The sequence below is a fragment of the Dromiciops gliroides genome, chromosome 1 (assembly GCF_019393635.1).
Source record: "Dromiciops gliroides isolate mDroGli1 chromosome 1, mDroGli1.pri, whole genome shotgun sequence".
In the NCBI taxonomy this organism is placed as follows: domain Eukaryota; kingdom Metazoa; phylum Chordata; class Mammalia; order Microbiotheria; family Microbiotheriidae; genus Dromiciops; species Dromiciops gliroides.
This window is the reverse complement of record NC_057861.1, coordinates 571,199,217-571,224,478: the sequence shown is the minus strand read 5'-3', so window position 1 is coordinate 571,224,478 and position 25,262 is coordinate 571,199,217. Positions and strand designations below refer to the sequence as shown.

Genomic DNA, 25,262 nt, shown 5'->3' with positions numbered 1-25,262 from the left:
GTATTTGACAAAAATTACTGAGAAAAGCAATTTGGCAGAAATGATATACAAACATCATACCATATATATATATATACACATACACACACACATACCAAGAAAATATCAAAATGTGAACATGATTTAGACATAAAGGGTGATAGCATAAGCAAATTAGGGTGGCATGGGATATTTTACCTGTCAGACTGATGGGAAATTTGTAATCAAACAAGAAATAGCATTACAGGACATAAAATGGAAAATTTTGATTATATTAAATTAAAAAAAAATTTTACACCAACAAACCAATGTAATAAAGGAAAGCAGAAAAATGAGTAAAAAACATAGCAAAATTTTTCGATGAAGGCCTCACTTCTCAAATACATAGAGAACTGAGTCAAATTTATAAGAATATGAGTAATTTCCAAATTGATTGGTCAAAGGATATGAACAGGCAGTTTTTAGAAGAAATAAAAGCTATCTCTAGGCATATGGAAAAAAGTGTTCTAATTCATTGTTGATGAGAGAAATGCAAATTAAAACAACTCTGAGGTACCAACCCACATGGGTTAATATGAAAGCAAAGGAAATGACAAATTTTGGAGGGAATATGAGAAAAGTGGGACACTAATGCACTGTTGCTAGAGTTGAGAACTGATCCAACTATTCTGGAGAAGAATTTGGCACTATACACACAGGGATATAAAACTATATATATATACCCTTTGACCCAGTAATAGCACTACTAGGTCTATACAACAAAGAGATTTTTTAAACTGAAAAGGCATTATATGTACAAAAATATTTATAGCAGCTCTTTTTGTGCTGGCAAAGAATTGAAAATTGAGGGAATGCTCATCAATTGGGGGATGGCTGAACAAGTTGTGGTACATGATTGTGATGGAATGCTATTATGCTATAAGAAATGATGAGCAAGATGCTTTCAGAAAAACCTGGAAAGATTTGCATGAACCAAAGCAAGCTAAACCAGAAGAACACTGTACAGAGTAACAGCAATATTGTACAATGAACAACTGTGAATGATTTAGCTATTCTCAGTAATACAATGATCTAAGACAATTCTGAAGGAGTCATGAAAAAAATGCTATCTATCTTTCAGAGAAAACACTGATGGAATCTGAATGTAGATTGATGAATACTATTTTTTTTCTTTTTGGTCTGTGACTAATATGAAATGATGTTTTGCATGACTGAAAATATATAATCCATATCAAATTGCCTGGGAAGGGATGGAAGGGAGAGAATTTTCAACTCAAAATTTTTAGGAAGGAAAGCTAAAAGTTGTTCCTATGTATAACTGGAAAAAAATAAAATATTGGAATACTAAAAAAACCCCAAACAAATGAATGTTAGAGATCACCCATTTAAATAATTAAGAAATATTGATAGGTTTAATCCTTAAGAAACTTGACTTTGCTTCTAAAGAAAAATATCAATTAAACTTTTTTCTATATACTTTGTATACTTATGATGAACAAATACACAATTTGGAAACAAATGTGATTATCACATGTGTTGATTATCACATGTGTCCTTTAGAAGTGGATGAAAGTTAAGTGAACACCAAAGGGATGACTGTCCTCTAAATTTTTTTGTTTGTATTGATTCAGTTTTCTCTCAATTGAATATTGGGCAAGTTTTAGAAAATTAGGATTTTAAATTGGCATACTCCTGCAAAACATTAAGAAAAGGAGAATGAGATTGGAGATAACTAGCAGATTCACAGTTCAATTCAGAAGGAATCATTTACTGAGGATGCTTTCTCTTTTCTTTCAAACCAGATTTAACTTAAACCAAGACCAAGCATCTGTCTTTCAAGGAAAAATCATAACTGAAAATCACTATTTCTACAAACAAAATTGACATACTTTTCTATTCTTGAAATGATCAGTTTCACTATTATTGATAAATTCCCTGACATAAGCTGAAAATGTACCTCAACTTCTTCATTAGGTTAAAGTGTTTTTTCACAGAAAAATCTTACCTCAACACACACACACACACACACACACACACACACACACACACACACACACACACACACACACACACACATATATTTGGGGGGGCAGGGCAATGAGGGTTAAGTTTCAAGTGTCTGAGGTCGGATTTGAACTCAGGTCCTCCTGAATCCAGGGCCAATGCTTTATCCACTGCACAACCTAGCTGCCCCAACTTCTTTATATTTTAAGACTACATATTTTCAAAAGATTACTTTATAAATAATGATTTGGGTACTTTACAAATAATGATTTGGGAATGCTAAAATGTCTAATGCTATACAAAATTCAAGATGGAGTCTCTTTAAAACACAATTGCAAAAGAAAACAAAAGATCTATATATGGGACCCGGTTTCTTACCCTTCTTCGTAGTCTGTCTCTCTCTTCCCGGATAGCATTCATGGTGGCTTTGGTCCTGTTGAGTTCTTCCTCTTTGCCACACAGCATGGCAGTCAGGCTTTCATTCTCTTCTCTTAGACCAGCAAGCTCTTTTTCACATCTAGATCTCTCCTCAGCCAAATTGGGATAGAGATTCCGACCTAATACTCCCTCAATCTCTTCAACTGTCTATAAAAACCCAACACAGAAAGAAGGAAAGGAGATTAACTTTAGATGTAAAGGAATGGGAAAGGAAAGTGTCATAAATAAGAGCTCACCTGAGATTGGCACAATGATTTTTTTTTTTTGCGGGACACTGAGTTTTAAGTGATTTGCCCAGGGTCACATGGCTAGTAAGTGTCAAGTGTCTGAGGCTGGATTTGAACTCGTGTCCTCCTGAATCCAAGGCTAGGGCTGTGCCACCTAGCTGCCCCCACAATGATTTTTTTAAAATGGTAGGCAAGACTAATTATATTCTTGCAAATCATAAATTTTTCAATAATTTTGATATTTTACAGGTGGGTTTCTTGAGATAGAGAGAGACATAATGGTCATAAACTATGTTACTCAAAAATTTCATAGCCAGAAAAAACATTCTTTTTCCTAGGTTTACATCTAAAAAGGTCATTGTAATGTTCAACACAAGTACTTAGAAATATGCATTATATAATCTCAATTGAGTCCTCATCACAGCAAGACAATTCTTTTATTCTTCCTCAATTGATTGTGAGTTCTACTCTTCACAGACTGTTCCAATTTTTTTCCCCTCAAACTTCTCACACTATTCCCTCCCCAACCTTCTCAGTTCAACACAGCTCATAGTTTAATTGTAGAAATAGTGGCTATTCCCAACAAACTACCTTTTTTCCCCTTTACCTGTTAAAACAAAACAAACAAAAACCTTTGACAACAAACTTTATTCTATCTTCCTTTATTCCAGTTTCTAATAAGGAAGTGACTTTTGTCCTTGATAAGGCTTTCCTTCTCCATCCAACTGCTTCCCACCTGCTGGAATAGATTGGCCTCATTATCCTACTTATTCATTTTCTAAGGTTCAATTACTCCCTATCTACTGGCTCTTTTCTTGAAATATACACAAATCTCCATGGTAGAGGGGAAAAACAAAACAGCCCAGCTCTCAGAAAAAGACATCCACTTCTCCTCTTTTGAAATCTGATTTCCAGTCAACTGAAACAATTTCCAAATCCGACTACATTTTCAAAGTCCATACTCATTCTTCTTGAACTCTTTGCTGCACTTATTTCTTCCCTACTGGATACCCTCTCTTCTCTGCATTTTTATTATATTGCTTTTTCTCCTAGTTCATATTCAACCTGCTTTCTTCTAAGTATCCTTTGTTGGTTCATCATGCAAATCAAATCTCCTAACTATGGACTTTGTGATAGGTCTTCTCTTCTTTCTGTAGGGAAGGGAATAAGCATTTTATGAGTGCCTATTATACAGCACGCATTTGATATATTATTTGATCTGGACTCTCACTTGGTGATCTCATCACCTTCTGACATTTTAATTATCATTTCTATGCAGATGTCCATGATACATATAAAAAGCAAGTTGTACATCTCCAATAGCCCATTGGATATTTAAAACTGGATGTCCCACTGTCAGTTTCGACATGTAAAAAACTGAATTCATCTTTTGCTATCGGCCTCTCCTCAGAAATTCCCTGTTTTATTTTAGAAATATGTTTTTTCACTGAATAGTATTTTTCCAATTACATGAAAAGATAGTTTTCAACATTCACTTTTGTAAGACTTTGAATTTATATATATATATATATATATATATATATATATATATATATATTTGGTGAGACAATTGGGATTGACTTGCCCAGGATCACACAGCTAGTAAGTGTTAAATGTCTGAGGACAGATTTGAAGTCAGGTCCCCCTGACTCCAGGGCCAGTGCTCTATCCACTGTGCCACCTAGCTGCCCCGAATTTCAAATTTTTCTCTTTTGCTCCCATCCCTCCCTATTCCCCCCTCCCAAAGAGAGCAAGCAAACTGATATAGATTATACTTGTGCAATCATGTTAAACATATTTCCATATTAGTCATGTTGTTAAAGAAATATCAAAACAAAAAGGAAAAACCACAAGAAAGAAAAAACAAGTAAACCACAACAAAAAAATGAAAAAAGAATTCTTCAATCTTCATTCAGATTCTATAGGTTTTCCTCTGTATGTAGATAGCATTTTCCATTATGAGTCATTTGGAATTGTCTTGGATAATGTAATGCTGAAAAGAACAAAATTCATCATAATTGATCATTGCACAATGTTGATGTTAATGTGTATAATGTTCTCCTGGTTCTGCTCACTTTACTCAGCATCAGTTTTTCCAGGTTTTAAATTATCCTGCTTGTCATTTCTTATAACACAATAGTATCCTGTTACATTCACATACCACAACTTGTTCAGTCACTCTCCATCACAAAAAAGAGCTGCTATAAATGTTTTTGTACATGCAAGATCTTTCCCCTTTTTTATGATCTTTGGGATACAGACCTAGTAGTAGTACTGCTGAGTAAAAGGATATGCATAGTTTTATAACCCCTTGGGCACAGTTCCAAATTGCTCTCCAGAATGGTTCAGATCACAACTCCACTAACAATGCAATTTTTGTTCCAATTTTCCCATCTGTTCTCCAACATTTATCATTTTCAAATTTATCATATCAAAGTTTTTTGTCATATTAGCCGATGTGATAGGTAGAAGGTGATACCTCAGAGCTGTTTTAATTTGCATTTCTCTAATCAATACTAAATTTAGAGTATTTTTTTTCATTTGACTATATATAGATAGCTTTCATTTCTTCATCTGAAAACTGCCTATTCATAATTGTTCATTTATCAGTTGGGAACAGAGTTTGACTCTGTTCTCCATATATTTGAGAAATGAGACCTTTATCAGAAACACTGGCTATAAAAAATGTTTCCTGGGGAAGCTAAGTGGCACAGTGGATAAAGCACCAGCCCTGGATTCAGGAGGACCTGAGTTCAAATCCGACCTCAGACACTTGACCCTAGCTGTGTGACCCTGGGCAAGTCACTTAACCCTTATTGCCCTGCCAAAAATAAAAACAAAAAACCCCCAAATAAACAAAAAAAAAAGTTTCCTAACTTTCTGTTTTCCTTCTAATCCTGGTTGCATTGGTTTTGTTTGTGAAAACCTTTTAATTTAATGTAATTTAAATTATCCATTTTGTTCTCTATCTTGTTTCATCCTAAACTCTTCTCCATAGATCTGACTGGTAAACTATTGCTTGCACTCCTAAGTTGCTCTCCTAAAATGGTATCGCCTTTTATGTCTACATCATGTATCAATTTTGATCTTATCATGGTATATGGTGTGAGATGTTGGTCTATGCCTAGTTTCTGCCATACCGTTTCTCAGCAGTTTTTGCAAATAGTGAGCTTTTATCCCAGAAGCTGGAGTTTTGGAGTTTATCAAAAAGTAGATTACTATAGTAATTTGCTACTATGTCTTATGTATGGAATACACTGAGCTAAGACTATTTCTTAGGCTGTACCAAACAATTTTGATGATTGCCACCTGCCTTTGCCTTTTAAAAAATTCCCTTGAAATTCTTGACCTTTTGTTCTTCCAGATGAATTTTGTCATTTTTTTCTAGCTCTATTAAATAATTTTCTGACTGATTGGTATGGCATTATTTACTTAAATAATTTAGCAAAATTATGTTAGCTTGGCCTACCAATGAACAATTGATATTTTTCCAATTGCTTATATATGACTTTATTTTTGTAAAAAGTGTTTTGTAATTCTGCTCTTACAGCTCCTAGGTTTCTCTTGACTGATGGACTCTCAAATATTTTATATTGTCTAGTTATTTTAAAAGGAATTTCTCTTTCAATCTCTTGTGCCTGGACTTTGTTGGTAATCTACAGAAATGCTGATGTTTTATGTAGGTTTATTTTATACCTTGCAACTGTGCTAAAGTTGATAATTGTTTCAAGTAATTTCAAGAAGTTTTTCAGTTGATTCTCTAGGATTCTCTAAGTATACCATCATATCAACCACAGAGTGATAGTTTTGTGTCCCCATTTCCCAATCAAATTCCTTCAATTGTTTCTTTGTCTCTTATTGATAAAGCTAACATTTCTTTTATTCTTTTTTTTTTAAAGCTATTTCTAGTACAATACTGAATAATGGGCATGTTCATATAAAATTTCCTCGGGGCAGCTAGGTGGATAAAGCACCGGCCCTGGATTCAGGAGGACCTGAGTTCAAATCCGGCCTCAGACACTTACTAGCTGTATGACCTTGGGCCAGTCACTTAACCCTCATAACCCTACCAAAAAAGCAAAAACAAAAATTCCTGTAAAAACTCCCATAAGTTTTGGTCTTTTGTCTTTTTTATGAAATTATTGATTGTTTCTATGATTTGTTCTTTGATCCCTCATCCTTTAGAATGAAATTGTTTAATTTCCAATGAATTTTTTATCTATCTTTTCATAGTCCTGACAAAGTAAAACTCAGATTCCCTATTTCCAGAGCTCAGCAAGCAAGCTGTGCCTTGAGTTTAGCAGGACAACAATCCTTTGCAATCACCCTCTGGATGATCTCACCCTCTGGGATAGTCACACAATTCAACAGGTGTTCTCTGGTCAAAGACAAACACTATACCTTACTTCCAAACCTTTTTCGTCACTTAGAAAATAAACTTTCTCTCTAATTCCTGACACCTGTCTCTGGTCTATCTTGTGCAGGTCTGGCCATATATAGGTTAGAGATTGGTTCTGGAAAAAGTCCAGTCAATATTTTGGTGGCAGTGATGGGACTGGACATGGAACTGGGCCAACTGGACCTTCCAAAACCAGTGGGAGTGGACTAGGCACCACCAGCTCCTCCTTGTCTGGGGAGTCCATGAGGCCTCTTCCTGCTCTAATACATTCTGAGCTCTCACTTTTGATCAAGCCTGCCTTTTCTTTTTGAGGGAAAAACCCCTGGGCCCCTCCGGTGATTCATATCAGATCACTTTGATAAAATGGATATACTTTTATAACTTCACGCCAGCACACCTTATAACATGCTAGCACACCTTATAACATGCTAGCACACCTTATAACATGCTAGCACACTCAGACCCATTTGCAAAGGTGGGGTGCCAGCACACTCAGGTTCATTTGCAAAGGTGGGGTGCTGGTGCACTCAGGTTCATTTGCAAAGGTGGGGTGCTGGTGCACTCAGGTTCATTTGCAAATTTGGCTTGCCAGCACACTCAGGTTCCTTTGTAAGCTAGGCACACAAACAGTGTGTGTTAGGCTTCCTGCATGTCTAAGTTTGCAAACCATGTGCCTAGTAATTCTCTCTAATTATGTTATGAAATCAAAATATTAATGTAAAATGCTTAACACAGTGACCAGCATATATTATTATTTCTTTAATTGAATATAATTGTTCCATGCCTGATAACTTTAAAGGTGGTTTTAAAATGCTAAAGGTAATAAGACCAACGATATTCATGAGACAATTTGAAAAAGCAATTGATGTTATCTGAAGTTTTGGTTCATGTTTCAATACATGTTATTATTTGTATTATTATTGTATTTCTAAATTCCCTCATATTGGTGAAATTTGAGAGACTAACTGAATTGTTGTTAGACAAGCAATTTTTTTTTTTTTTTTGGTGAGGCATTTGGGGTTAAATGACTTGCCCAGGGTCACACAGCTAGTAAGTGTGTGTTAAGTGTCTGAGGCCGGATTTGAACTCAGGTACTCCTGACTCCAGGGCCAGTGCTCTATCCACTGCGTCACCTAGCTGCCCCCTAGACAAGCAATTTTTCATCTGGATACATGAATTGGGTTTTTAAAAGGTTGTGATAGAAACAGATATTTGAAAACTATTAAATATTTAATATAATAGTGAATTTTCAATTGAATATATTTATTATGAAAGTGTCTAGAGTGGTTTAAAGATGTAGTTTTGACATGTTAATGATGAGTCAATTATCAGGTATTTGCTGAATATCAGTAGTTTTAATTATAAGTAAAGGATAAATTTAATGTCAACCATTAGGGAAACATCAGGAAAGATATTCAAGCTCTAAGTTGTGGGTTAGTGAAATTTTACTATTTAAGGTAAAAATTCCTCGGACTGTAACTATTATTTTGAGCTTTGATTACAGGGATAGTTATATTATCATGAAGCCAATAGTAGAAAGTGGCATGTGCTGCAGCCTGATAACTTCTAAAGGTAGATGTCTGTGCCTGGGAAAGGTTTTGAGGATGGCTTTGGCTTGACCCAAGGTAGGATCCTATTTCCCCATTGTGCTATTTCTTTTCTGAAAGAGGAAAATTCCCACCTGGTTAATCCTGAGTCTTGCTTTTAACACCCTGTGAATACATGATTGGCTGTCAGGTATGACTCATGCCTAGAACAGAGCTAAAGGAATTTTTTTCTCCCTTTGTTATATATAATATTGATACAACTATGTCCCTCTTTTTTCCTTTTACAGCAAATTTCTAGAATCAAGAAGTTTTGTAATTACAATACTAAATCTATTAAGTTGATACTGGAATATCTCTGAGTTACTATTAAAAGATGCAAGATTGATACTGGAATATCTCTGAGTTACTATTAAAAGATGCAAGTATAAACATTTTACAATTGTAATCTGTAGTTTTGGTCAAATTATAATATAGGTAAAACATTCTACTAAGGGGTGTGACAATTGGAGTGACACCCCCTGCTGGAGAGATACTATAGGAAAGCTCCACCATGAGGAGAAGGCATCTGAGGGTAAGCCATGTGGCTTGGAAGGTCAGTTCCTTGGCATCAGGAAGTGACGTTTGATGTTTCCAGTTTAGATAGGAGGCTTGTGGGACAAAGAAAGGGCGAGGCTCTCTTTCTTCAGGACCTCATGGAGGGAGCTAGAAATGATGGCTCCCTGAGATAGATAGATATAGGCATCTAGGCCTCTTTCTCTCTCTTCACTGAATTCTTATGCTCCTTAATAAATGCTTAAAAGTCTAAACTCTTGCTAAAGCTTCTAATTTATTGGAGACCACTCATTTGATTTTTAGACAGTATAGCTAGATAGTAACTTTACAGGGGAAAATGATTAGGCAAATGTAATAAGACAAAAATGTAATGTAAACGTTTTCTAAATAAATGGAATAAATGTTGAGAAATGGCATGGGATTAGACCTTTCTCTAAGAATAAAATACAGATGTATATGATTGGCTTCCAAATGTATCTGTCATGAAAATTTAGGCCTTGAATATGTTTTAGTAATAAGTTCTCATAATTGGATTAAGGATTTATTAATTGAGCATTAATTGGATTTTACAAATAAATTGTATTGATAATGGTAAAGAAAAAGAAATTATCTTTCCATTTTAACTAGCAGAATTATCTTAGGAACCTCTAGATTTGGAAGCAGAGAAGCAGAACCCCTTTTCAGAGCTATCCTGAGAATATCTAGGGCCCAGATAAATACGAGACTCAAAGTGTGCTTATTAAATGGATATTAATATTGGGTTATTAGTATACAAGGAAACATGATGTTAGTTAATACTGGTGATAATTACTGTATTGCTTTGGTCTTTTGTTTCAAGATATTCTATGTTAAAGTTTTCTTGGTTACCTTGTGACATGTAAATCTCCTTTCTTAAAGCTTAAAGCATCATGAGCCCTTTAAGTAGTTTGATCTGATTTAATATCAATGTAACTATGATTATGAATTTATGAAAAATTTATTGCATTGTTTGAACCTAGCTCTGCGTGACTAAGAAACTTGACCTATGTGCAATCAATCATTATTTCTAAGGGCTCCTATCAGGTCCTTCTGACTATTCCCATAGCTGTCAAAGTTGTGGGCGTGTCCTCCTGAACCATCTGAAGAAAGCCCCTGTTCTGGAGTGAATGAGGTCCAAAGACCTCAAGGTTTGTCTAGTACAGACTCAGAAGCAGCCAACACCCAGATAAGACAGTTGTCCCAACATTCCAGGCGAAGGCTGACTATATCATCCTAGTTTTTGTTTTGTTTGTTTATATGCCCAGTCACCAAGACCCTGATATAAATGTCTTAGTATTTTCACCCCCTGCATTCTTGCCTCGCCCCCCCACCCTCTTCTGCTTTCAAGCAAACAAAAGTCTGGCAATGACACCTGGGACACACTTCTCCAATAGGTCCCCTGAAGGAACTAACCCATTGGGTAACATCTACCCAACTGGTCTCTTGTGGTTGTTAGCCAGAAGGATAGGGACTGTTTCAGAACCCCTCCCTTTGGCCAAAAGGGAGAAATAACAAAGTAAAATTTAGATTCCCTGTTTCCAGAGCTAAGGCCCAGCAAGCAAGCTTAAGCTTAGCAGGACAACAGTCCTTTGTGATCACCCTCTGGATGACCTTATCCTCTGGGCTAGTCACACAATTCACCAGGTGTTCTCTGGTTAGACAAACACTGGACAAAGTCAGAACGTCCTGCAGTGAATCAAACTTGTCACATGCTTGCTGCCCCCTCATTGTTAGGGTTATGATTTCCAGAGCAGTAACTGCTTGTAAGTATTGAGATCTCCCCTAGCTAACTCAACCCCCTGCCCCCCACCCTCCCACCACTAGGGGTGAGGCCCTGGAACAAGTGTCTATAGCTCCTCATATAGAAAATAAACTTTCTCTCTAGTTCCTGACACCTGTCTCTGGCCTATTTTGTGCAGCTCAGCTCATATATAGGTTAGAGACTGGGTCGGGAAAAAGTCTGGTTGACAGCCCTTTTATTTACATAATTGTTATTGCATCATGATCTGAAAAAGATGCACTTCCTATTTCTGCCCTTCTGCATTTGACTCTGAGGTTAAGCTACAATACATGGTCGATTTTTGTTAGGTACCATGTACCACTGAGAAAAAGATATATTCCTTTATACTCATTCAATTTTCACAAGTTGTATATCATATATACTTTTCTATAATGCTATTCATCTCCTTAACTTATTTCTTGTTTATTTTATTCATTTATCTTGTTCTGACGGGGGGAGGTTAAGGTCCACCACTAGCATAGTTTTAGTGTCTTTTTCTTCCTGTAACTCAATTAACTTAATTTGGATGCTCTACTACTTAGTACATATATGTTTAGTATTGGTATTCATTTTCTATGGTACCTTTTAGCAATATGGAGTTTCCTTCCTTATCTCTTTTAGATAGGTATCTTTTTGCTTTTGCTTTATTTGAGATCAGGATTGCTACTCCTGTTTGTTTGGTTCTTTTTTGTTGTTTTTTGTTTCTGTTGTTTACTTCAGCTGAAGCATAATATATTCCACTCGTTTTTGACCTTTACTCTGTGTCTCTCTGCTTCAAATGTGTTTCTTGTTAACAACATATTGTAGGATTCTGATTTATAATCCACTATGCTATCTGCTTTTGTTCTATGGGACAGTTAATCCTATTCAGGTTGACAATTATGATTGTGTATTTCCCTCCATTCTTTTCCCCCTTATTTATACTTTTCTCTCTCCTTTCACACTGCCCCCCCACCACTCTTTTGCTTCTGACTACCACCTTCCTAAATCTATCCTCATTTCTATCAGTACCCCCTTTTCTTTCCTCTTTCCCCTCCTACTTCCCTATTGGGTAAGATAAAGTTCTATACCAAACTGAGTGTGTATGTTATTCCCTCTTTGAGCCAAATCCAATGAGAGTAAGGTTCAAACAACCCACTGCCTTCTTTGCCTCTATTGTAATAGGTTTTGTGCCTCTTTATGTAATGTAATTTACCCTATTATTTTTGTCTATTTTCTTTCACAACCTGGCTATTGTGGAAATGTGTTGCATGACTACTCATGTATAACTTATATTGAATTGCTTAAGTTCTTGGTGGGGGTGGGGAGGAATAGAATTTGGAAAACAAAGTTTTTTTTTTTAATTGATGTGAAAATTTGTTTTTATGTGTAACCTGGGAAAATAACAATTCTAAGTAAAGAAAAAAAAATAAAACCAAAAAAAAATTTTTTAAAGTAATTTACCCTATCCAGCCTCCCCCTTTCCTCTTCTAGTATAATCTTTATTTGACCTCTTAATTTTTTTATATCATCATATTAAAGTCAACTTATACCCTAACCCTGTGTCTGTCTCCCAACTGCACTACAAATAATACAATTCTCAAGAGTTACAAGTATCATTTTCCTGTGATGGGAAGTAACCAGTTTAGCCTTATTGAATTTTTTTTCTTTCCTGTTAATCTTTTTATGCTTCTTTTGAGTCTTGTATTTGAAGATCAAATTTGATGTTCAGCTCTAGTTTTTCATCAGGAAATTTTTAAAGTCCTAATTTTATTGAATGTCCATCTTTTTCCTCTGAAAGAGGTTTATGAGGTAGTTGATTCTTGGTTATAATCCAGGATCCTTTCCCTTCTAAGCCCTAAGATCTTTTAATGTAGACATTGCTAAATTCTGTGTAATCCTGACTAGGGAGGATCCTTGATATCTAAATTGTTTCTTTCTGGCTGCTTGCAGTATTTTCTCCTTGAAATTTGGCTACAATATTCTTTTAAGGTTTCATCCTGGGATCTCTTTGGGAAGGTGATAATGGGATTCTTTCAATGACGAGTTCACCCTCTGGTTCTAGGATATTATGGCAATTATCCTTGTTAATTTCTTGAAAGAAGCTGTCCAGGCTCTTTTTCTGATCATGGCTTTCAGATACTCCAATAATTCTTCCTGCCCCCCGCCCCTTTTTTTTACTGCAATAATTTTTAAATTGCCTCTCTTGAATCGTTTTTTTCAGGTCAGGTGTTTTTCCAATGAAGTCTTTTACATTTTCTTCTATTTTCTCACCCTTTTGATTTTGTTTGACTGCTTCTCATAGAGAAGTATAAGAGTCTCAGAGACATTAGCTTCCACTTGTCAAATTTAAATTTTCATTTATTTATTTTTTTTTGGCAAGGGAATTGGGGTTAAGTGACTTGCCCAGGGTCACACAGCTAGTAAGTGTTAAGTGTCTGAGGCCAGATTTGAACTCGGGTCCTCCTGACTCCAGTTCCAGTGCTCTATCCACTGCACCACGTAGCTGCCCTCAAATTCAAATTTTTAAGGATTTATTTTCTTTGGTTAGCTTTTTGTATCTTCTTTTACATTTGTTTAATTCTACTTTTTAAGTTTTCTTCAGTGGATTCCCCCCACCCCCAAATTTGGTCAATTATATTTTTTAAAGGACTGTTTCCCTCAGACAATTTTTGTCCTTCCTTTTTCAAGTTTTTCACTCTCTTGCATAACTCATTTCTTTTCCTAATTTTTCTTGTACCACTCTGATCTGATTTTTTAAAAATCCTTTTTGAGTTCTTTCAAGAAGGCTTTTTGGGCTTGAGACCAATTTGAGGCTTTACATGTAGGTTTTTTGACAGTGTTGCCTTCTTCTAAGTTTGTGTTTTGATCTTCCCTGTCACCATAGTAACTTTCTATGGTAAGGGCTCTTTTTTTTTCCTGTTTAGAATTTTATTTTCCAAAATATATGTAAAAACAAATTTTGACATCAATTTTTTAAAAACTTTGTGTTCCAACTTCTTTTCCTCCCTCATTTCCCACCCTCACCCCCAAGAACTCAAGAAATTCAATATAAGTTATACATGAGTTGTCATGGAAAACATCCCCACATTAGCTAGGTTGTGAGAACAAAACTTCAGATTAAGGAATTGTCAAAAAAAAATGTGTTTCAGTCTGTTTTCAGATACCATCAGTTCTTTCTCTGTAGATGGACTGCAGTTTTCCTAAGTCCTTCAGAGTTATAGTGGATCATTGCCTTGCTGAAAATAACCATGTGCTTCCCAGCAGATCATCTTACACTATTGCTTTTATTTTGTATACAGTACATTTCACTCTGCTTCAGTTCATGTAGGTGTTTTTCCAGGTTTTTCTGATGGCATTCTGTTCACCATAACTTTTATATAGTACTTGACAAAGAACTTTCTTCATAATAGCCCAGCAAAGTAGGTACCATACATTTTGCCATTATAGTCAATCATCATAACTATTTTCCTCCATCTATTCCCTTCCCATGATATTTGCACTATTTTCTATCTTCTTTTACCCTATTCCTCCTTAAAAGTGTTTTGCTTCTGACTGCTCCCTCTTCTGCTGTCCCCTCCCTTCTTTCACCCTCCCCTCCTTATCCTCTTCCCCCTCCTACTTTCCTGTAGGGTTAAATAGATAAATCCTCCCAATTGGGTGTGAATGCTATTCCCTCCTTGAGCCCACTCTGATGAGATTAAGGTCTTTGAGCTAATTCTGTGTTCTAAATTTTTCTTCCTCCCTCCATCCTCCCTATGAAATCAAGCAATTCAATACGTCATACTTGTGCAGTCATGCAGAACCTTCCTCAAAAGTGTTTTGCTTTTTACTGCTCCCTCCCCAAATCTGCCCTTCCCTCCTTCCCCTCTCTATCCACCATTACCTTCTCCTCCCCCACTTTCCCTCACTTGAGTATGTATGCTATTCCCTCCCTCTTTGAGCCAATTCTGATGATAATAAGGGCCATTCACTCCACCACTCCTTACCCCCTCTTCGGGTAAGGAGGGGGGCTCCATAAGCTTTTTTCTTGTTTCCTTCATGTGAACTACCTATCCCCAGTCCACCTCTCCCCTTCTCCCTCCCTCAGTCCATTCCTCCTACCCCTCAATCCTATTTTAAAGATGTCATCATGGGTTAGCTAGGTGGCACAGTGGACCAAGCACCAGCCCTAGATCCCAGACATAAGAAAACTGTTTGCCCCACAAAGAACAAGGATAAACAAAAAATAAATGTTTTACAGATATCATCCCTTCATATTCATTTCAGACCTGGGTCTTCTGTGTATTCCTTACTGAGAAAATTCTTATGAGTTCGAAGTATTATCTTCCCATGTAGCAATGTAAACAGTTTAATCTTTTAATATCCCTTATGATTTCTTTTTCCTGTTTACCTTTTTATGCTTCTCCGGGATCTTGTATTTGAAAGTCAAATTTTCTATTCAGTTCAGGTCTTTTCATCACAAAGGGCTGAAAGTCCTCTTTTTCATTGAAGTCCCATTTTTTCCTCTGAAAGATTATACTCAGTTTTGCTGGGTACGTGATTCTGGGCTGTAGTCCCAGTTCCTTTGCCCTCTTGAAAATCGTATTCCATGCCCTCTCGTCCTTTAATGTAGATGCTACTAGATCTTGTTTTATACTTATTGTAGCTTCACAGTATTTGAATTCCTTTTTTCTAGCTGCTTGCAATATTTCCTCCTTGACCTTGACCAGGGAGCTCTGGAATTTGGCTATAATATTCCTGGAGGTTTTCCTTTTGGGATCTCTTTCAGGAGGTGATCAGTGGATTCTTTCAATTTCTATTTTGCCTTCTGCTTCTAGAATATCAGGATAATTTTCCCTCACAATCTCTTAGAAGATGTTGTCTAAACTCTTATTTTGGTCATAGTTTTCAGGTAGTCCAATGATTTTCAAATTATCTCTCCTAGATCTATTTTCCAGGTCAGCTGTTTTTCCAAGGAGATATGCCCTCCATTTTATTATTTATTTGGATTTGCTTTACTGTGTTTTGGTTTCTCATAAAGTCACTAGCTTCCATTTGTTCAATCCTAATCCCCCCACCAGCCGTTCAGCCCTCTCACTAGACCGTAAGCTTATTTCCAGAAGACATTGGTGCTGCAGCTGATTCAGAGGCTTAGAGGTAAGTTCTTCTTGCACAGAGTGTCTAGGGTCTGTGTTGGTGTGATTGCAGGGTTGGTCTCTGCTTTCAGCCCAGTAAGGCCCCATTTAATTTGCAAAATAATCTCAGCCCATCTTTTTGTGGGTTTTGCAGCTCCAGTGCTTGTTTTATTGCTATTTTGGGGGTAATTGTGTCAGGCACTCCGTGTGTTTAATGTCTTTCCTCTTCCATCTTGCCTCCACCCCTCCCTATTGGTAAGGGCTCTTTTATATTTTTTACTCATTTTCTGAGCTCTGCATCTGAGGCACAGGAAGCTTGGGGTTTGTCCCAAGCTACTTGCACTGAGGACCAGGGCCTGGTTATTAGATTTTTTAGCTAAGGCCTCAGAGGTTCATGGCTTGCCCACTGTGCTGGAGGGGCGCCTATTGTGCCAGGGTTCTTAGGCTGGTAGTTTGTCTTCTGTACTAGAGCTGAAGGCTGACCTGCTGAGCCTACTGAAGCAAAAGTAAAAGCCCTTGCTTGTTAATTTGTGCTGTGGCTGAGTGTCCCACTGGTTTGCCTGGACACCATCTGTGCTGGGCTGTTCTTCCCTTTTACCCAAATGAGACAGACCTTTCCTGGAGTCCTTCTTCAGTCATATCTTAAGCTGGAAAATTGTTTTACTCTGTCTCATTGTGGGTTCTGTCACTTCAGAATCCAGTTAGGGGCTTGATTTAATGTTGTTTCTAAGGGAAATCTAAGAGAACTCAGCTCAGGCCACTTCCTGCCATCTTGGTTCCACCTCTGAACTTCCCTATTTAATAAGCTTAGTGTTATTCGAGGTTATATTTTCCCTCAGACTACACATCCAATTAGTTGCCAAATGTAGTTGTTTCTACATTTAATCTCCACTCACACAGCTAGCTTAGGCTTTCTTCACCTCTTGTTTCTATTATTGCAAATATGCTAATTGATCTCATGCATCATTGCTCCCCTTATAATCTGTAGATTTCATCCTACATATAGTTGTCAAAGTTATTTTCCTAAAATGCAAATCTTTCCATGTTACTTCCTTACTCAACAAACTCATGTTAATTCCTCTTCACTCTAGGATAAAATATTAAGCTCCTGTTTGTCCTTTAAGAACTTTACAACCGAGCTCCAAACTACTATTAAAACCTTATTATTTATATTACTCTCTCACAGCCTATGATTCGGCTAAACTGGCCTTCTTGTTATTCCTTAAATACAGCTCTCCATCTCTTGTATCTGCACCTTTGTATTATGCCTGAAATATACTCCTCATGCTTGAAATATACTCCCTTCTCACTCCCATTTTGGAATTCCTTGTTTCCTTCAAAAGTCTGCTGAAGACTTTCCTAATCTACCCTCCCAGCTAATTAGTGTCCTCTTCTACAATTGTATTTTAAAATATATTTTAATGTATGTGGTTAATATATATATATATGTGTGTGTGTGTGTGTGTAGGTAAAAGCTCCATGAGAACAAAAGCTGTTTCACTTTTGTCTTTGGATCCCTAACACCTTTCCTGGCACTTAATAGATGCTTAATACCTTTACAACTCTAGAGTAAAATTTCCAAAAATCCATAAACTCTTAGGATCCTATGTACAGCAATTGGCTTCCTCATATAATCATTAATACTTATAATTCTGGGAAACATGTTGAGTATTACATACAAAATATGATTGGAAACTTCCTCATTTCTAGGTCCTTTAAAACCAATTAAATGTCAAGACAGATCACTATAATAGAGATCTTTGTAGACCATGGGAATTCAGACTATATGAATGAGCTTCAGTTCAAAAACAGGAAAAAACAAAATGGACTTCTGTAATATAGGAAATAGACATGGTCTTTCGGGGATTTGTGTCACTAGAACCTTCCTTAATAGTGCTTAGAAATGGGATTTCAATATTATGTGTGCCTTTAAAAGAAAAATACATGTAGGAAATGAGGACCAAAAAGTTAGCCATTTTTCTTGTTTTCTGAAATACTGTTAGTTCTAATATTCTTTGTGGAAGGAAGTATTGGCCAATTAGAATTTTACAAGGGGGAGGGGGGCTTGAGTATGTTTAGATGAGGATTAAGATTATCACATAATGATAAACTTAAACTACTAGGCAATTATACTGAAATATATTTACCAAACTGGAAAGCAAAGAAGACCAGAATTTCAAAGTGGCTCCAAAGAATACCTTCTGGCTAGGTTTCAAGCACCAAGTCTAGGACAAAATCATGTCCATATGGCTATCTTTGGGTATCAGTACATTAAAAAAAAAATGAAACATGCTTCTGTGCCATTATTTCAGCATGTGGTAGCAATTATTAATAATACTTCCAGCACTAAGAGCTCATTTTTTTCACACTTAATGCTTTTCTCAAAGATGCCTGTTCATCCAAGTGAAGACAATTCATTGTCCACATCACTCTCCCTTACTCATGCTTCAGAAGCCATGTTTGTAGTACAGTGGTCTCAGTGCCTCCTCCTGGCTTTCTTCCCACCTAATCCATACTGCTGCTGTTCCCCTGCCATGTTTTGAAGTAACAGCTGTGAGATCCTAGAAAGGAAAACATCAGGAATCCCCCCCACAACTATATCTACTAAATACATATTTAAGATAAGTAACAAAGATGAGTTGTTGTAAAGCATGCTAGAGTTTTCTTTGGGATACTGAAGATTTTTGACAAAAAATAATTCTTACTGATAACAATTTATGGTTAGAGATATAGGTCATTCCCATGCAAACGCTGAACCAGACTATGCCTTGATATAAGCAGTCCCCTGGTTATATCTTAAACATCTTTTACAACTATTCATATTCTCATGTTAGAAGGCTAAGGAGCTACCTGTTATAAGATGACAGTGTGCTGGGTTTGGAGTCAGAAAGCATGTTTAAGTTCTTCCTCTGACCTTTATTAGCTATGTGATTTTGAACAAAGAAACTCTTTTGGCCTTATTACTAATTCAGAGATATATGAGTAGGCAATATGTTTAAAGATCTCCTTTTTGTATTTATGGTCCTCTGTCAATATATTTCAAGTTACTGATCCAACCATTCTGGAGAGCACTTTGGAACTATGCCCAAAGGGCTATAGGACTGTTCATACTCTTTGACCCAGTGGTACCACTGCTAGGTCTGTAACCCAAAGAGATCATGGAAGAGGGAAAAAGACCCACATGTACAAGAATATTTATAGCAGCTCTCTTTGTGGTGGCAAAGAATTGGAAATCAAGGGAGTACCCATCAATTGGGGAATGGCTAGACAAGTCGTGGTATATGAATGTGATGGAATACTATTGTGCTGTAAGAAATGATGAGCAGGGGCAGCTAGGTGGCGCAGTGGATAGAGCACCAGTCCTGGAGTCAGGAGTACTTGAGTTCAAATCTGGCCTCAGACACGTAACACTTCCTAGCTGTGTGACGCTGGGCAAGTCACTTAACCCCAATTGCCTCACCAAAAAAAAAAAAAAAAAAAAAAAAAGAAATGATGAGCAGGAGGAGTTCAGAGAAACCTGTGAAGACTTACATGAACTGATGCTGCCTGAAAGGAGCAGAACCAGGAGAACACTGTACACAGTAAAGGCGACATTGTGTGATGAACAATGGTGATAGACTTGGCTCTTCTAAGCAGTACAAAGATCCAAAACAATTTCAAAGAACTCATGATAGAAAATATTCTCAATATCCAGAAAAAGGAACTGTGGATTATGAATGCAGATTGAACCATACTGTTTCTTACTTTGGGGCTGTTTTTTCTTCTTCTTTTTTGAGGTTTTCCCCTTGTGCTCTGATTCTTCTTTCACAAGATGACTAATGTGGAAATATGTTTAATGTGATTGCGCATACATAACCTATATGAGAATGCTTTCCGTCTTGGGGAGGAGGGAGGAAAGGGAGGGTAGGAGAAAAATTTGGAACTAAAAATCCTATGAAAACAAATGTTGAAAACTATCCTTACATGTAATTGGAAAATAATAAAATTTTATTTATATATATATGTATATATATATATTTTTTTTTCCAAAGTTGTTTTGTACTGATCTAACTATGTTCTTCCTTACCCTCTGTAATATGTCATCCTGCAACCAAAACTGAACTCAGGTACTCCTGACTCCAGGGCCACTGCTCTATCCACTGGGCCACCTAGGCCGTTTTTCAATCCTCAAACTTCTTGATCTCTCTGAAGTTTTTGAAAATATTAATGTTTTGGGTGCAGCTAGGTGGCTCAGTGGATAAAGCACTGGCCCTGGATTCAGGAGGACCTGAATTCAAATCTGGCCTCAGACACTTGACACTTATTAGCTGTGTGACCCTGGGCAAGTCACTTAACCTTCACTGCCCCGCCAAAAAAACAGAGAGAGAGAGAATATTACTGTTGGTTGAGATAAAGCCTGCACACCTTGGAACATAGTATTTTCTCTCTATGAATGTACTTAATCTAATAGTGAGACTAAAACTTATTTTAATCTTAGTAGCATCATGACTCAAAAATTTCAAAAATGATATTCTAGTGGCCTTGAAAGAAACAATAGGACTTCTATGGTGATTAATACAACAAAGGAATTGCTTAGACACTGACAGAATCTGGTTCAACATTTAAATAACCTAATTATATTTGTGTAAATTGCTCACTGACTGCACAGTAAATGAACTCAATTCTCCATTTCATGGCCATGACTGCTTTAATTTAATTTAATGAACTCATTATCTGTTATCTGCTTCAGAGCACAATAAATATGACATCACAGATCTGTGATTTTGGTCTGGTTACCTTAATAGCCAAATCACAGTGTTCACTTGCAGTGGTGAGCTGCTCAATATGTCTGTCCACTTCAGCCACAGAGAGACCACAGCTACTCTTCTTTCTCCCACAGACGACATTCTCCAGCCCAGTCAGTACTCTTTGCAGTTCTGAGTTGAGATCACTGCAATTATCTGTAAAAAGGGTGGGATAAAAGGCATGTATTCATTATCCCCACCCCCATACCCTATAGGTTAGGTTAATTTTTCCCTGAAGAGTAACAAAAGCTCTCCTTGGAATCTGTTAGGCTTAGGAACCTAAGGCTCTACCTGCCTCCCTTGAACCTGCTTCCTGGTAGCTTCTGGCAAGATTGACTTGGCTTTCTGAATATCTGAGGGCATTCCTAAGTAACTGAAGTCAGGAACCTTCACACTGGGCCAATGTTCCAAGACCAAGTGAGTCACCAGATAATACTTCCATATGGAGGTTAGGGTGTGGGGCAAGTTTATCCAAGCTAAGACCTAAAAATTTCTTTTCTGTACAATGGCTAAGTAAATCTTTTGTTAAGTGATGAGTGACCTACTGGATTTTCATTTCATTCCAACACTGAAACTAACAAGAAAGGGCTCCATCTGAGCAATGCCTGTCCCTTACATACATTAATTACTTTATGTATTAAGTATGTTGTTGTTTTATAATTTTCTTATTATGTTTATTTGCTTTTATTGTAGTTCTACAATGTACTGTAGTTACATTAGTTTATGGATAATTCTCCTGTTTTTGACATTTTGTATATTGTTATACTGTATGCCATCCATGTTTTCCCTTTAATTGTTACTTGCTTGTTTTATAGGGATATGCATTACTGATGTAACAAATGTATGCAACATGTTCCTCATAATTTAGATATTCAGTCACTTAAACAGACCACTTTGTACTAAAACTATGGAATGTATTCATTTTAAACTTATTTAAATTTTTGAAATTCTGAATTAAATCAAAGAAAATAACCACTTCACATACATAGAACAGAAAAGATTGTATATGAATATATGAATCTCATAGTCTGCTTTTCTTAACTATATTAAACATGTAACTTTCAAAGTTGTCCTGCTTCTCTGTGATTCTTTTTGGTCTTTCTTTTGTTCTTTTCTCTGCATTTAAAAATCTTAAATGATTCCTTCCTTCTTTCTTTCCTTTCTTCCCTTCCGCTTGTCCCTTGTTCTCCTCTCTCTCCCAATCCTCCACTCAGTTGAAAAATAGAAGAAAAAGAAAACCACTGTCACATGTGTAAATATCCATACACACAGAGAACTAAAAAAGAAGGAAGAAATGAAAAAAATATTTCATATTGGTTAAAATAGAAAATTAGATAGATGGAACAGACTAGATAAGAGAAAATGAGGAAAAATGGAACACAATGTTTGATAAACCAGAAAATGTAATTTACTTAGGAAAGAACTCTATCTGAGGTAAAAAACAAAACAAAACAAACAAACCAAACAACTGCTGACAATACTGGAAAGCCTTATTTGACAAAAAATTCAAAATGGATACGCAATTCAATATTAAAGATCTTGCTATAAAAAATATTAGAAGAAAAACATATTGTATGTCTTTAACAACATTGTTAACAATTTGTTAACCAAACAAGGGATAGACATAATTGTAAGTGACAAAGCAGTTAATTTTGATTGAATAAAATTGAAAAGCTTTTGTACAAAATTAATATATCTATAATAAGTGATCAAATGAGAAAAGAACTTTATATCAAATTTCTCAGACAAAGGTTTGGTAGCCTGCACGTCCCCCCACCCCACATGTATACACACACAACATATGTGTGCTTATTTGTGTAGGTATAAAGTGTTCGAAAAGTATTACTGCAATTTTATCAAAAGCTATGTCTCAAAAGATAAGTGAAAGAACAAATAGTTCTCAAGAATGGCAAACTATTAACAATCATATGGAAGAATACTTGAAACCACTCAGTAGTACTAAAATAAATGTGAATTAAAACAAACCCAAAGTTTCATCTCATATGCATCAAACTAGCAAAAATGACAAAATATGGGCATAGTTGGAGGGGTTGTGAGAAAATAAGCATACTAATGCTTGTTGATGGAACTTAAAATTAGTATAACCATTCTGGAAAACAATTTTGAATTATGCAAATAAAATTAATAAAATGTCCATATCATTTGACCCAGAGATTCCACTAGGCTTATACCTCAACAATAGCATTGGTAAGAAGGAATTACTATATATACATCAAAATATTTGTAAGCGGCATTTTTTGTGGTACAGAAATATGGAATGCAATATTACTGTTCTATAAGGAATGATGAATATAATGACTAGAGAAGCACGGAAAGAATGATAAGAATTGCTCTAAAGTAAAGTAAGCAAAGGCCAAGAAAACAACAAACACAAATGGTCACAACAATAGAAACATAACAAATAGAAAGAACAATCTAAAAGTAATAACAGTAAATGCTATAAAATTATGAAAAACAAGCAAACAAACATAATACAGTTTCAAAGAAGAGAAATAACATACTCCTTTGCAGAGGGGCCATGGTTGTGGAACACTGGATTTTTTTCTGAATTTTTCTATAAATTAATTGGTTTTGCTGATTTTACTTCTTCTTCCTCCTTTTTCTTTCTTTAAAAATATTATTTGTTATGTGGGATGGTTCTCTGGCATGGGGGAATTCAGAAACTAGGAGGCATTCAGTTTATATAAAAATATATCAACAAAAATAATTTTTCCATAAAAGTATTTTATTATTTTTCAGTTACATGTAGAAACAGTTGTCAACATTTGTTTCTGTAAGATTTCTAGTTTCTCCCTCCCTCCCCTCCCTTCCCCCTCCCCAACACAGCAATCAATCTGATATAGGTTATATATATATGATCACATTAACATTAAAAAAATTTTTTAAAAAGGTTTTTAGCTTGAGAACACTTGCTATTCAGTTTACAAGGAAAAAAAGACTATTTGAGTCAAAAGCTTATTTATACAAGTTTATTCAGCCTAAGAAATTTTAGAAGAACTTTTTGAGTGCAAGGATTTCTTAAAAGTGTCTATTGAATGCTGGTAGCATTTTCCTGAAATGTTTAAGATTAACCCATCATTAAAAGAAGGAAAATATTTGAGTTTAACATTAAATGTATTTGTTACTTACAAATGTGCAAAAACACATTTATTATTTATCCACATATTATTTTTTTGGTTGTAAACTGTGGGAATTTGCTTTGATTTGGGGACCCTGCCTTTGGGCTGAGATTAAAAAGCCTTAGACTCTCAGGGGTTTTTTCTGTGTAAGAGGAGACGGTGCCCCTCCCCCTCTACTTCAGCTGAGCCAAAAAGCCTCAGGGGCTTTACAGGACACCATGTCAGACGGCTGGGGAAAAAAGCCCCAGCTCCCTACACCCTGAGGAGAGCTGCCCCAGAGATCCCATGCTTGTCCTGCCAGGCCCTAGCATAGCCCGGGGGGAGGTCCCAGGTGTGCAGCAGGGAGCACGGGCCCCTCGAACCCCACTGGGCACAGCCCTAGTGTGGCTGGCGGATTAGCTTGGCGTGTGCGGGGGCGCAGGGAGCCCGAGGTTTGAGGGGAGAGAAGGAACATATATACAGGGGAGAAGACAGTGAAGGAGAGGTTGGAAGACTAAGAGAGCGCAAGGAGGTCTGTGAGAGAGAGAGAGAGAGAGAGAGAGAGATGCAGGGGTTCAGCCAGGCAGTACAGAGAGGAAAGTTAGATGGTAAAGGGGGCTGAAAAAGTGAAAGGGGCTTGGAGTTAGAAGAAAGGAGCTGAGAAGTGAAAGTGAAGCAGGGGAGCTGGAGTGAAGGAGAAAAAGAGTGAAAGTTGGAGAAAGCTAGAGCATACCCTAAGGCAAGAAGCAGCAAAAGCTCTTATTAAAAGCAGACAGGTTGTATAATTTGCATTTCTTAACTCTTATCATTTACATTGATTTTTATAAATAAATTCTGCTTTGATTATTTAATTAAGAGGCTTCTTAATCTTTTGCTTATCAATTTGGGAGCAGAGAAGTGTGGAGAAATTTTTAAACGGCCCATACTAAATTAATAGTAGTCAGATAGCCAGCCAGTCAAAAGCCCCAAGATTAGTCCTCCAGTCAGATTAGCCCCATATCAGTTAAAATATTTTCACAGCACCAAACTTTTCACACACCAAGGATATGTTTTGTTTTAAGAAAAAAAAAATCATATAAATAACAAAGGCACTAAATGAGCTTCTATCCTGAGGATATACTATTTTGAGAGCCATAAAACCCGAAAAGTACTATTCAAAACTATTCACTAGGGGGCAGCTAGGTGGTACAGTGGATAAAGCACTGGTCTTGCATTCAGGAGGACCTGAGTTCAAATTCAGCCTCTGACACTTACTAGCTGTGTGACCCTGGGCCAGTCACTTAACCTTCACTGCCCCGCAAAAAAACCAAACAAACAAA

The 25,262-nt window shown here is 36.5% G+C and overlaps 1 protein-coding gene across 4 annotated transcripts in view; it reads right to left on the bottom strand.

Moving 5' to 3' along the window:
* Positions 1-25,262, bottom strand: part of MCC (MCC regulator of WNT signaling pathway) — a 278,091-nt gene that overhangs the window by 78,119 nt on the left and 174,710 nt on the right. For all 4 annotated transcript variants that reach the window (XM_043977529.1, XM_043977531.1, XM_043977532.1 and 1 more), the window contains exons 5-6: positions 20,817-20,980; positions 2,362-2,568 (exon numbers count right to left, since the gene is read on the bottom strand). In XM_043977529.1, the coding sequence (XP_043833464.1) occupies positions 2,362-2,568; positions 20,817-20,980 (371 nt within the window). The remainder of the gene's footprint in view (positions 1-2,361; positions 2,569-20,816; positions 20,981-25,262) is intronic.